Genomic DNA, 13,793 nt, shown 5'->3' with positions numbered 1-13,793 from the left:
TGTGCTGTGTTCTCCCTGTGTCTGCGTGGGTTTCCTCCGGGTGACTGTCTGTGAGGAGTTTGGTGTGTTCTCCCTGTGTCTGCGTGGGTTTCCTCCGGGTGACTGTCTGTGAGGAGTGTGGTGTGTTCGCCCTGTGTCTTTGTGGGTTTCCTCCGGGTGACTGTCTGTGAGGAGTTGGTGTGTTCTCCGTGTGTCTGCGTGGGTTTCCTCCGGGTGACTGTCTGTGAAGAGTGTGGTGTGTTCACTCTGTGTCTGTGTGGGTTTCCTCCGGGTGACTGTCTGTGAAGAGTTTGGTGTGTTCTACCTGTGTCTGCGTGGGTTTCCTCCGGGTGACTGTCTGTGAGGAGTGTGGTGTGTTTACCCTGTGTCTGCGTGGGTTTCCTCCGGGTGACTGTCTGTGAGGAGTGTGGTGTGTTCTCCCTGTGTCTGCGTGGGTTTCCTCCGGGTGACTGTCTGTGAGGAGTGTGGTGTGTTCTCCCTGTGTCTGCGTGGGTTTCCTCCGGGTGCTCCGGTTTCCTCCCACAGTCCACAAACACACGTCGGTAGGTGGATTGGCGACTCAAAAGTGTCCGTAGGTGTGAGTGTGTGAGTTGCCCTGTGAAGGACTGGTGCACCCTCCAGGGTGTATTCCCGTATTGTGCCCAATGATTCCAGGTAGGCTGTGGACCCACCGTGACCCTGAACTGTATAAGTGGTTACAGATAATGAATGAATGAATGAATTTTTATAATGTGACTATCCTATTTTGACAACGAAGACAGCCATGGGAATATTACAACAATATTATATATATATATACACTTTTTCACACTTATCTTTTTTTTTACTGTAGGGGCAGGGGCTACTAAATAAAAAACAATAACAATACCACCACAAATAGCTCTCACACACTCATCACGTGAGAGCCCCTTCTCACACTGCAAAAAAAACAAAGTCAAGTCCTAACTTGCATGTTTACTGCACTCAGTCTACAGAATACAGTTTAAACTGGGCTTACACAGAAAACCCATGGATGTGTGGTGTCCTGGTGAGCTGAAATTGCTTTATATTTCATTTTTGGATTTGGATTTTTAAAGGAAGACAAACCGTAAAATACACTGAGTTTAATCCGTAGCTGGCCCACTGAAAAACTGAGGAGGTTCTGAAGAGCTCTGGCTTTGGTTCCAATGACAGAATGAAGCAGTGAGATTAACTCTGAATCCTATGCTGCTTAAGTTCATTACCTTATAACCAATTTCAAAGCAGTCCATTTACTAATCAAAACACTCTGTCAAAACGTTTGCTCTGTCACATGCCACTGCTGTCAGTATGTGAAAAGCACCAGAACATTCACTATAATGAAAGAATATGTAAAACAATTAAGCAATATCATTTTGCTTCAAAGCTCCTCCTTGTGAGTCACTGCCTAAATGTGAGTATGTGAGAAATAGCACCTAATGTGGTGCACTTCCTAACTGTGAGTGACACTCTGCCCCAAAGGGCACACTCACGATGCTGTATTTTATCCCGAGATTATCTATGTGACCTTACTATATCAAGTAACCAAATATTTAGGATATTTTATAAACTAATTTATATATAATGCACATTTAAGAGCAAAATACCTCAATAAATTTACTTGCTTCTTCACCTGGTCACCTAGAAAATGCAGATTTGCAAATATTTGCCATTATACAACGTAAAAAAAGGCCTGCATTTTGGGACAAATTTGTATGATGTATGGCTCTACAGGTGCATGGTGGTATTTACATTTTAATGAGCTAACATAGGGTGACCAGGCGTCCTCTTTACCCGAACATGTCCTCTTTTTTAGACTTAAAAAAATGTCCCGCCGGAATTTTACAAACGTCCGGGATTGTGTTTTTCTGGAGCTTACATAGAACTTCCAGAAGTTTCGTTCACAAACTAGTCCCGCCCTCTCCTACTCCGATTGGTTCGCTTGAGTGAGAAGGGGGCGTGGTGAAGTACTCTAAAATCTTCTGATTGGACGGTCTGACTGTAGAGCTACCGTTATTGGTCGATAACCTTCTCTGTACACATTTAATTGGTCTTAATTGGTCAGTCTGCCCCCCCGGCCATTTTTCCTCTCTTGGTCCTCTTTTTCACCATCTCAGATCTGGTCACCCTAGCTAATATGCTAATCTACAGTTGCTCAATTCAAATACAAGCAAAATTCTTCGAAGTCACAAGTTCATTCAAATAAAAAATGTTACAACGTTGGTCAGACATTCTGCTGAACTGTCCCTGACTGTATTTCTAGGAATTTTGTGTAATAGCACTCTGCAACCTTGTGGACCTTAATGAAGCAATGACTCAACGTAAGAGGGAAAATAATTATATATATATTAAATAGTTATATTTAAATAGAACGTGGGTTGCACTTTATAGGCAAAAAAATATTTTAAATATAATAAACACGTTTAAGAATATCGTTTGTTTATTTTTGTGGTAAAAATTAGTATTACTTCTTTCCTTTCCTTTCCTTTTAAACATATTGACACTGTAAATTGTGTGTAAGAGTGTGATGTGACTTTTTAATACCTACCTCGCAAATATTTCTAATGCGCATGCTCGTTACGCTCAGCGAGGACCGAACCGCTGATGGGGAGTTCGAATCTGTTTTACCGAACTGATTCTTTCCGTTTCTGCGCTTCTGATTCAAAGAGTCATTGATTCACAAGCCGAGCGTACTTTAAGTTCATCTTCCCATACACAAAAAGATTCGGTTCCTGATCTGCGATGGTGTACATTAATTGAATCAGATTCGGACTAAACAAAGCAAAACCATAAAACACAGAGTAGGCATCTGTTATAGTGTGTACAGTACAAACAGAGGACATAGAAGGTGCGATGTATATAACGACACAACTTGCTGTTTTATGGTTTCAATGAGTTAATATTGTCTATCTAGCTATTTAAATGGTTAAATAATGTCCTATCTTAACCGTGGCAAAGCCGAGTTTTCATTAATTTTATTGTACTGTGCACACAATAAAATGAAATATAAAAAATTGCTGCCTCGAAATTTACATTAATCTGACTTTGTTTTATGTTATGAAATTATTTCCTGAAAGACAAACTGATGTGCTGTAAGTTTTGGGTTAATGCTAAAAGTGTTTTTCATACTGTATCCAATTATAATTTAATTCACCTTGTAGCCTACTTAAATTACCCATAAATTACTATGTGACATTTTCTATACTTACATTTTTATTATAATTAAATTTAATTTATTCACTGATTCTTTCATTCTTCCAGTGGCTGTGGTCAGAAAACTGGGTGTTAGGAACACACACTGGACAGGGCGTCAGTCCAGTCCGTCCCAGCGTTGGCCTACTCAGAAATACATCTTTTGGTTATAACGCAGATATTTTGATTCGTGTGATTTAGGAATCGGTTGCACCGATTTATTGAAAGGAACCGAGTCAACGTAGCGATTCATTCACGAGTCGGTCATCGCTAGCCGCTCTGAGCTCTATCGCTAAAGCTGTTTGGAAAGCAGCCCTTCTCCTAAAAGGGAGTAAAAGTTCCCCCTTTCATCACAGTAGAGTTAATTTCAAGGTTTAGTTGTGTCCTAAAGTGTCGCAAGTCTGTCTTGGTCTGTTGTGAGGAGAGACTGAGAGGTTTGTGAAAGATTTTCATTTTCATTTTTTCTGCTCGCTGACACAAAGACAGCTTCAGCGTTTGGTTTTCCTCAAATTGCGTCGCTTTCGTGCTCATTAAAAGCAGTTACCGTTTGTTAGACACCGTTGACGGGTCCTTTGTCTGTTTTTACTCATATCGGTATTGTTGTCTTGTCTTTTGTTTGCGTCTCTGGTCACTTGTTCTGGGCCGAGCGAGAAATGTAGGCCGAGCTAGGTTAGCCTCGGTGGCTAGGTGCTGCCCCTGCTCTCTCTGCTCTCAAACTCTTTTTTTCTTCGGAAATGTTCTTCGTCAGTTTAGCGGGGAATAAAGACAGCGTTAATGGCGAAGGACCGGGCCGTCATTTTGTGTTTTTATATCTTAATTTCGTAGCAGGAGTGTTGTATTTCTGACGTGAAGTTTAATCGGATGGCGCTAACTGAATTTAGCACATTAGCTTCAGAGATAATCTTCCTCTGCGTCCTGCTGCATAAAAGTTAAGTTGGCCGTCAGCTGGAGCCGAACTGCTCTCGACCAACTGCAGCGAAGGAGGTGATTTTAATGTGTTTCTGTGGAGAGGGGTTTGTTTCATATATCTTTTGGTGTTCCAAGTATGGAGTCAAATTCTAATGTAATACAGATTCAATCCTGTGTAACGTTAACGCTACTGTTGTGTTTTGGGACTAACGTTAGATATGAACGGAAATTTGGCAGAGACACCCATAGGTTGCCTGCCAGACTTACTCCCGTAAACGCCAAATTTTCAAGCCGCTCTAGAGTTAAAGGGGAAATCCACCAAAATCTGCATAATTCAGCGGATGTAAACAAAGTCCTTCGTGGTGAGCTGATTTGCCTATAGAGGAATTTACCAATGTTGATTCATTTTTTGTTGTTGGGATAGGAATCAGGGCCCACAGCGTCTAGATTATCAATGTGATTGAACTTACACATCTGTGTTTTAATAAGTAATATTGGTAATGGGAAAATAATGACAAGTTGGCTTAGTCAGCTGTAGTCATTATTGCCATTTTTTTTAATCCAGATTTATTTATCCATAACATTTTACAAATGGAGCAGTCACAAAACAATTTAGAGTATTCCAGATTCTGGCCCCAGGTGAGCCTCACCCAGGAGACAAGGGCAAGCGAAAACTCACAACATGAGCAAGAAACCTTGAGAGGAACCAAGACTCAAGCAGAGGCCACATCCGACTCTGTTTGACACAGGAGCAAAACAGGATAAAAGAGCAGTATGAATGAAGAATTATAGAGTTACCGTGAGGGTTAAATTAGTCTCTGAAGGCAGGTTACAAGTGTGTTAAGAAGATGCAGATGAAAAGTGAGCAGTCCTGGTTAAAGTAGAAGCCCAGTCTCATTAGTCACTTGGTTTTTGTGGAGTTGAGATGCTCTGACATATGCAGATGGCTCCATAGGAGATGAGCAGGCTCAGTTTTAATAATAATAATTCAAACATACCTTTCAGATTGAACCCAGTGTGATCAGACATCATACCGTGTATTTATAACCATTTCACATACCTGTCTGATATAAAATTTAGACTTATTAAACACTTCAGATGTCTGGTTTCTGTCATCACCACTATGAACACTTCGGACTCTTTGCTTCTCTAGAACGAGCATTTAAATCACACCAGTTTGTTTACACCTCAAATATTTAACTGTCTATTTTTTAAATGGGTGGAATTCTCCTTTAAAGCTTGGCTCCAGTGTTAGTCCTGAGCGTAGTACTCTTTTATCCTTACAAATCAATAAATGAGCCATTCTGTTTTGTTTTTGAAATATGTGATATGTGTTTGAGCCCCGTACGCAGGCCTGTGGTTGTTTGTTTGGATTCTGTATTGACAAGTTAAGATTTAATTTATGCTTGAAACAAGACTGCAGCATTGTTCACTTTTCCCAGATTTTCTCTTAAATCACAGTCTGTGTTCAACTGAGTGTGTATTGGCTAGAGGCAAAACCAATTTCTCTGTCCTCCTCGAAAATTTCATGAGTCATTTTGAGACTGGAACAACAGAACAGGAAACTAAATGTCTGAAACTCTTATCAGGATATTGAGAAATTAATACTTTTTTTGTGATGTGTTTGTCAGCATGCAACAGCAGCATGCACTCTTAGGGTACTCTGTGCCTTGTATGAATTTGACTCTCAATTAATTTATGTGGACTGTATGTGTTAGGGACTTTTATTGCAGTGGTCTTTAACATAGTGGAAGCTTCCAGAAAGTTCCAGAAAACCAATCACCATTTTACTGTTTGCTTTCTCCTACCTCATAGTGTGGGTGTGTGGGAGTACGGATTTCAGGGTCTGGAAAAAAAAAAAAGGGCATCGTCTAACATGACTCATGACAGCTTTGGTTCAGTCAGTTGTGAAGGGCCTCTGCTACTAAAAGGCGTGAATTATTGTCTGAACGCTGCCCTGATTTATTTGTTCTTTCTGAGAAAAATTTGTTTTTGGGTGCTCGTCTAAGACACTGGTAAATGTTTTATGTTAACATAAAACAGTACAGCTCTCGCCTGGATTTACTTGTTCTTTGTTGGCACTGGCATCCCACAGAATTCCACTCCTCTGTCCAGTGCCTAGTTCTGGAAGTCCTCAACAAGTTGTCTAATTAGTTTCACGCCAAATGCAGGGATTTTTAACACGTAGAAGTCGTATAAGCGTTAAATCTTTGATCATTGGGAAGCTATAAGTACTTTTAGAGGTCTAAGAATGTATCAAAGCTTTTTTGTTACAGTTGTTAGAACAATTACTGTTGAATTCCATCTAGCGTTATTGTGGAAATTTTATAACAAAGCGTCATGATCAGAGGGATCATCACATTGTCTAAAGTCTTTCAAACTACTGATCTGTATCGCATGCAAAAACCGTACCTCTTCAAATTACATGTTGCATGTAGAGTTCCAGAGTTGAGCACCAGAAAATACACTGCCAGTTGTGTACAGCTGTGATATGTACTGTGAAATTAGCCAAATTCATATCTAGGGAGGGTTGACAAAGTCACTCTCCCCAGCTGGTAGCTTGTTGAAGTTGCATCATTTGTGGTGTTATGTGACTAGTTTGAAAAAAATGTGGTTCAAGGGCTCATGTATGTTGGTGGATAGAGATACACTGCAGAATGATTAGTGCTAATATAAAGGGTTCTGGTCTATTGAGAATGAACTGCAACTGAGGAATAATCAACACTGTTAATTTATATAAATGGCTGATCATTTAGAGTTTAAAGGAACAAATCTTCTGTAATATGCTGCTTGAGGAACTGTTGGAGAGTGAGGTATAAACAGTCAGGTTTAGGAGTGCTTTTGTTGATGTTAAAACTACAGCCAACATGCAGGCATGTAAACTCATTGCTTGGCAACTAAATAAAGTTTCCTCAACCTAAGATTATCTTACATACAGATTACTATACAGTTTTCTATACTAGGGTGTAACGGTGTATTGTGACATTATGCTTTCACAGTCCAAAATATTGTAGATTATGTACTACATTATTCATTCATTTTATATTATACAGTGGAACCTCTACCTACGAACCCAGTGACCCGGTTCGTAAGTGGAAAAATTTGTTTCTCGAGTCTATTTTCCCCATTTAAAGTAATGGAAAAGCAATTAATGTGTTCCAGCCCCCGCCCCGAAAGTCACCCTTTTTGCACTGATATATGTTTACAACACTCTCAAATTAGTAAAATAATACATGTAGCGTTACTAAAAATAAAAGAGAAATACAGTGGTAACAGTAATAAAAAAGAAATAAAAAAGTTTTAAGTGGTTACACATCGCTACCTTGAAGACGTGACGACTGGCTGGAGGAGTAACACAGGCACTGGCTGTATGACGGGAGGTGGGGGTGGGGGGAATAATGGAGAGTAGGCGGTGAATGTGGGGAGACGAAGCGTAGATACGGCTTAACTTAGCACGAATTTCCATGTCTGCTATTTACACTAATGCTAAATTGCTAAAGCTACAATTTGCTAATCTTAAACGCTTGCTCAAGTCTGGGCGCTGGGAGACTCGACTATTGGGGTCAGTGGCCATTTCCAGCCGCCGGCTCGGCGGAGGCTCGGGTTCGTTTCTAGAGTCATGGTTCGTTGGTGGAGGCAAAATATATTCAAATGTCCGGTTCGTATCTTGGAAAGTTCATTAGTAGAGGTTCCACTGTATGTTGGGTCCACAGTATTGTGCAAAAAAGTAAATGGTGAACCCTCTAATTTAAACTGATTTGAATTGTGGAGTTTATTGTTGGAGTTTAAACCCCTGCTTTACTTGCTCAGAAGTTTACAGTAAGAGGTTTTGTAAATGTAAGTTATTTAATTTATTGATGTTTAAGTGTGTGGTGTTGGTGTAGAGTTGTAGTTTTGAATCAGTTTTATCAGTTTTAAAAAACTTTGTTGAGTACAGTTTTGAAGTTAAGCTCATGTCTCTGCTTTGGCTGTTGTAGCCATGGACAGTGTAATGAAAATGAAAGTCCTTGTCTATAACTGAAACCGAAATACAAGGCGTATTGTTCCAAAAAGAATCCAAAATATTGCTGGTTGTAGGCTACAGGTGTGCGCCATGTGATACAGCATCCTTCATTTTATTTTTATCGTTTTTAAAATGGAGGCTACATGTAGCGCTGCCGTAATCATTCACCAATTCCATCATTCTTTAATTTATAGTGGGAGTCGGGGGGGTTGGAACCTCCAGTAAACACAGATTAATCTTCCGTCTGCAAACATAAACACGAGTTTAAAAGTCAGTGTGATTTGGCTGCTTCTTAAGGACACACTGTGCTGTGTGAAGACAAATAAGTGACAGATTTGATATAGTTTGTTGGATTTGAAATGAAACAACTGCATGAAATAATTGTGGTCAATGCAAAAACAAAAGTCTACTGATAGCGGCAGGGTGCTAGCAAGGTTTTTCATTTTTATTCGCTTCTGGTGATGTTTTTCATTTCTTGGTTCTGCCTCACTAAGCTCAACATGAACCGTGATCACAAATCTGTTGTCTGATATACCTTGTAGAAACAGGGAAATGCACCAACAGCTGACGCAGATTTTAATTAGTACAAACTGTGCTCAACAGCTTGCGAGAAAGGAATAAAAATCTCCTGAAATCGATCTCAGTTCCAATGTAGTTTTAAGGTATTTGTCAATTTCAGTTTGCGTTATTCTGCTGATCACCTTTCGAAATTGTTGTTTGTGTCTGTGCAGGATGGACTATGAGGGATTTGAGATCAGCATGCAGTGTTAGAGCTGTATCTGATCACTGTGTGGAGCACTGTGAATTATTCGTGTGCTCTTAGGGATGGCATGAGTGATCTGCCGTTCTCCAAACGGGGTAAGTGAGAAGCACATTAAATGACCCCACAAGCCTGTCGCCAGTGAGTCACAGTAATACAAGTCTTGTTTGTTTGTGCTCTTAAAATGTAAATCAATAAATAGACAAAATAGACTTGGGTTAAGAAGGTTTTTGCAAACATTAAACCTTCTTATTGTTTACATCCAAATGTAGGCCTGACTCACTGATACCTCTCTATTGTGTTAACTGTAATATTTAATGGTTTAATTGTGTGTGTGTGTGTGTGTGTGTAGGTCAAGCTTCATAAGGGACAACAGAGGGGATAAAGCTGGCCATGTCACGGGTCCCAACCCCCCCTCCCTCGGGGGAGATGACATCAGGACCTGTGGCAGAGAGCTGGTGTTACACACAGGTGAGAGAGGAAAGAGGTTTGGACTTGTTTTCTTTTTTCTTTTCAAGACTGGCTATCAAATTTGATGCATTTTCGTGCTCACCTGGCAGGTTAAAGTTGTGAAGTTCTCTTATATGTGGACAATAAACAACTTCAGTTTCTGCAGAGAGGAAATGGGGGAGGTTCTGAAGAGCTCCACCTTTTCTTCTGGCCCCAATGACAAAATGAAGTGGTGAGCTAACCCCTGAAACTCAAGTCACTGTTACTTTTTCGTTTATATCTTTTTGAGTTATGTATTTACTGCATTGAAGTCAGAGTCAGATGAAACACCATACCCTCCTCCTCCTCAATCCAGATCCTACCTGTTTTCTTTGTAGGTGTTTAAGAGTGAACCCAAAGGGCCTGGATGACGAGAGTAAAGATTATCTTTCCCTTTACCTACTGCTCGTGAACTGTCCAAAAAGTGAAGTAAGAGCAAAGTTCAAGTTCTCCCTACTGAATGCCAAAAGAGAAGAAACTAAAGCCATGGGTGAGTGTTCCCAAAATAAACATACAAAGCAATAAGAAAGTCCTTTTCTGTGGGATTCTAGCCAGTCTTTTTATTTTGTTCCTCTGTCTTTACAGAAAGCCAAAGAGCCTATCGCTTTGTCCAGGGGAAGGACTGGGGCTTTAAGAAGTTTATTAGGCGAGACTTCTTGCTGGATGAAGCCAACGGGCTTCTACCAGATGACAAGCTCACTCTTTTTTGCGAGGTATTGCATTCATAACACATTATTAATTTGAGATGTTTTAATACTGTCCCAAATTTACCCAAGATCTCTTCAGATAATGCCTCTTTGGGGTAAGTGTGTGTGTGTGTGTGTGTGTGTGTGTGTGTGAGAGAGAGAATAATGTATAAAGGTTTATAGAAGCATTTTATTTTAAAAATCTAAACAGCCTGATACTTTATTGATCGCTGTAGGTGAGTGTGGTGCAGGACTCTGTGAACATCTCGGGCCAGTCCAACATGAACATGCTGAAGGTGCCTGAGTGTCAGCTGGCCGATGACTTGGGCAACCTGTGGGAGGGCTCCAGATTCACCGACTGCAGCCTGTTTGTGGGAGGACAGGAGTTCAAAGCACACAAATCCATTCTGGCAGGTGAGCCCAGTTCCACGCTCCCTCAGTAAAGGCTATGGTGTTCGGTCTGTTTTTAAGGTACATATTCACCACTGTTGACATTTTTCCATCTTTTTGATTGCAGCAAGGTCTCCAGTATTCAATGCCATGTTTGAACACAAAATGGAAGAGAGTAAAAAGGTAGGGACATTGGTGTCTGCAGTGGTCACACTCCATTCTTGGAGTACAAATATTAGATGTCATATTTCGTCTTCCTTCCACAGAACCGGGTAGACATCAGTGATGTTGAACCAGACGTGTTTAGGGAGATGATGGTCTTCATATACACAGGCAAAGCTCCTAACTTGGAGAAAATGGCCGATAACCTGTTAGCTGCAGCAGACAAAGTAAGACCAATGACCAATGCTGATTTTATGTGAATTACATATGAATAGATCCTATGTTTTACATAAATCTCATTCTGTCATATGTTGCCCTTGCTCCCTCCGTCTGTGCAGTATGCTCTGGAGAGATTGAAGGTGATGTGTGAGGAGGCTTTGTGTAACAGTCTGTCTGTTGAGAATGTGGCAGACATCCTCATTCTGGCAGACCTACACAGCGCAGAACAACTCAAAGCACAAGCCATAGACTTCATCAACAGGCAAGCATGACATTCTCACTTTTGTCATTTTCTCACATGCTGTCACACACCCCAACAAATTAACGTGTGACTTTTATTTTTACTCTAAAGTTGTCTCTGACGTGAAAGGTGTGCTTTGTTTGTACTTGTTATGCACACGCTGAAGGTAGTAGAAATGTTGTTGTAACACTGTTCTCTCCCGTTTTATCCCCAGATGCAGTGTTCTCAGACAGTTGGGCTGTAAAGATGGGAAGAACTGGAATAGCAAGTATGTATGCCAATATTCTACTGATTTTCATTAGTGCTAGGTAATGACTAGGGTAAAGCAAGATATTGAAGCTAAAGATAATCCAATAATCGAATTGTTGAGCAGTTATTGTTCACCGTAGATGTCTGTCTAGCGCAGTCATTATTTTGGCTCCGGTTCTTTTTTTTTAAGGGAAGAGTTGAGAGAGTATTCTATTACCAATGAGTGTTTGAATGCTGTTCGAGCCAGACTCTTTAACAAGCCAATTCTCAACAGATGTGAGTACTCAGCAGGAAACCTCATAGTCACTTGTTCCAATCTCGTCTTGTTCTTCAGTCACGCAGCAGACATAATGGAGACGGCAGGATGGAAGGCAATGATCCAGTCGCATCCTCACCTAGTGGCCGAAGCCTTTCGCGCTCTTGCCTCTGCTCAGTGCCCTCCATTCGGCCTGCCCAGGAAACGGCTAAAGCAGTCCTGACCTTCAGCACCACAGACTTTATAAAGACACAACACGTGGGGAGGCAACCACTCCACCCAGCCCAGTTTTCCCTTGTTACCACCAACCCATTTCCTTGCTCCCTCAGAGCTTCGTTGGAGGACTGCCCTGGCCCACAGTGGTCTTCGCTTACTGCAGAGGATGAAGAAACCCACTTCAAAATGGCTGCCTCCAAGCTGCCTTCACTCCGGGCCCCTGGAGCTCCACTCAGTGACATGTCATTTGAGAAATGGCCTTAAAGGACACGCCTCCCCGCTATCCTCCGCTGTGGTGTCTCTCCGTGTGACTGTGTGCCTGCTGCGCCTCTACCCAGGCCTGTCCAGATTGCACTAACTCTCCCATAACGCAGTAGTTTTAAAGTGATGTTTAGGACCCTTGTCTGTTAAGTGTTTTCACCCGGGGGCACGTTAGCTGACATCCAGGATGTTGAGCCCCATCTGTGATTTGACATTTCAAATAAGGAAGAAAAGAGTGAGAGAAAAGAAAACAAAAGTGTAACTCACCAGAACACATCTTCACATCAAGTGCAAAATCATTTCCACTGACACTTTTTAAAATGGTGTTGTTGCCCATGTTGTTGGCAAAAAATGTTTCCTAGTATGTTTAACATCATTAAATATGGGCATAAAGTATTAACTGAGATTCTGCATTAGAATACTTGGTGAAATGTGATGCATTCTTTGAGTATAATGAGTATTACATGAAAACAGAACTGAAAATGTCAATATTTTGCACCTACTTAACTATTGGGTAAATATGAAGATTTGTTTATCATACTGTTTACAAAACGTTTTTCCTTTTCACACAGACTTATTTTTGACTTTAGTCGTATGGAGTTTATTTTCCATGATTAGCGGCTTTGCTTACTCTATCAAACGGCAGAGTTCTTTGTGTTTGGAAAATGTATTGTGGTTTAAAAGAACTTTGATTTATTGCTTTGAAATTAAAATGTAAAAAAAGCACAAGACGTGTTGCATGTTTTTGCGAAGGAGTGCACGAATGATTATAAACCTTACGCTAGTGACGAGGACAAACTTGCACTCGGTATAAATTAATTACAGATGTTCAAAATAAATTGAGTATGTTTTTTAAACAGGATATTAGCACATGAACTAGATTTGGGGGTAAATGAGTATCGACAAGCGGCACGGTGGTGCAGCAGTTAGTGTCGCAGTCACACAGCTCCTGGAGGTTGTGGGTTTGATTCCCGCTCCGGGTGACTATCTGTGAGGAGTGTGGTGTGTTCTCTCTGTGTCTGTGTGGGTTTCCTCCGGGTGACTGTCTGTGAGGAGTTGGTGTGTTCTCCCTGTGTCTGTGTGGGTTTCCTCCGGGTGACTGTCTGTGAGGAGTGTGGTGTGTTCTCCCTGTGTCTGTGTGGGTTTCCTCCGGGTGACTGTCTGTGAGGAGTGTGGTGTGTTATCCCTGTGTCTGTGTGGGTTTCCTCCGGGTGACTGTCTGTGAGGAGTTGGTGTGTTCTCCCTGTGTACGCGTGGGTTTCCTCCGGGTGACTGTCTGTGAGGAGTGTGGTGTGTTCTCCCTGTGTCTGTGTGGGTTTCCTCCGGGTGACTGTCTGTGAGGAGTGTGGTGTGTTCTCCCTGTGTACGCGTGGGTTTCCTCCGGGTGCTCCGGTTTCCTCCCACAGTCCAAAACACACGTTGGTAGGTGGATTGGCGACTCAAAAGTGTCCGTAGGTGTGAATGTGTGTGTGTGTGTGTGTGTGTGTGTGTTGCCCTGTGAAGGACTGGCGCCCCCTCCATGGTGTATTCCCGCCTTGCGCCTAATGATTCCAGGTAGACTCTGGACCCACGGTGACCCTGAACTGGATAAGCGCTTACAGATAATGAGTATCGACAGATATTAAAGTGAAGAAAAGAATCACTCTGATTCAATCCTTAGCCTGAAATAGCATGCACTCTCATTGTATTATCATGTGTTTATCTGTCTACTTCCTCTTGGGTGTCTGAATAGTTTGAGTATGATGGACTTGTTTAGATGCTCA

General features: G+C 41.4%; 1 protein-coding gene across 2 annotated transcripts; it reads left to right on the top strand.

Annotated features, from left to right (window-relative positions):
* The first annotated feature begins 3,436 nt into the window (after positions 1 to 3,436).
* Positions 3,437 to 12,728, top strand: spoplb (speckle type BTB/POZ protein like b). Of its 2 annotated transcripts, none has more exons than XM_066647527.1 (12): positions 3,437 to 3,623; positions 8,833 to 8,959; positions 9,214 to 9,332; positions 9,422 to 9,543; positions 9,689 to 9,840; positions 9,936 to 10,063; positions 10,273 to 10,450; positions 10,554 to 10,609; positions 10,693 to 10,815; positions 10,927 to 11,069; positions 11,263 to 11,316; positions 11,632 to 12,728. In XM_066647527.1, the coding sequence occupies exons 3-12, from the start codon at positions 9,255 to 9,257 to the stop codon at positions 11,774 to 11,776; spliced, it is 1,179 nt and encodes a 392-aa protein (XP_066503624.1). In that variant the 5' UTR covers positions 3,437 to 3,623; positions 8,833 to 8,959; positions 9,214 to 9,254; the 3' UTR covers positions 11,777 to 12,728. The 2 variants fall into 2 exon arrangements, with proteins under 2 accessions (XP_066503624.1, XP_066503623.1); XM_066647526.1 differs by having other exon boundaries at positions 11,572 to 12,728.
* Positions 12,729 to 13,793: the final 1,065 nt, after the last annotated feature.

This window comes from Hoplias malabaricus, chromosome 16 (assembly GCF_029633855.1).
Source record: "Hoplias malabaricus isolate fHopMal1 chromosome 16, fHopMal1.hap1, whole genome shotgun sequence".
Classification (NCBI taxonomy): domain Eukaryota; kingdom Metazoa; phylum Chordata; class Actinopteri; order Characiformes; family Erythrinidae; genus Hoplias; species Hoplias malabaricus.
The sequence above is the reverse complement of the archived record's forward strand: the minus strand, read 5'-3'. Positions and strand labels throughout refer to the sequence as shown.

Bases quoted from the DNA above. Each gene is read 5' to 3' on its own strand.
- spoplb (XM_066647526.1), top strand. From the start codon at position 9,255: ATGTCACGGGTCCCAACCCCCCCTCCCTCGGGGGAGATGACATCAGGA. The intron at 9,333-9,421 runs GTGAGAGAGGAA...CTCACCTGGCAG, and splicing joins AGAGCTGGTGTTACACACAG to GTTAAAGTTGTGAAGTTCTC. The intron at 11,317-11,571 runs GTATGTATGCCA...AATTCTCAACAG, and splicing joins GGGAAGAACTGGAATAGCAA to ATGTGAGTACTCAGCAGGAA.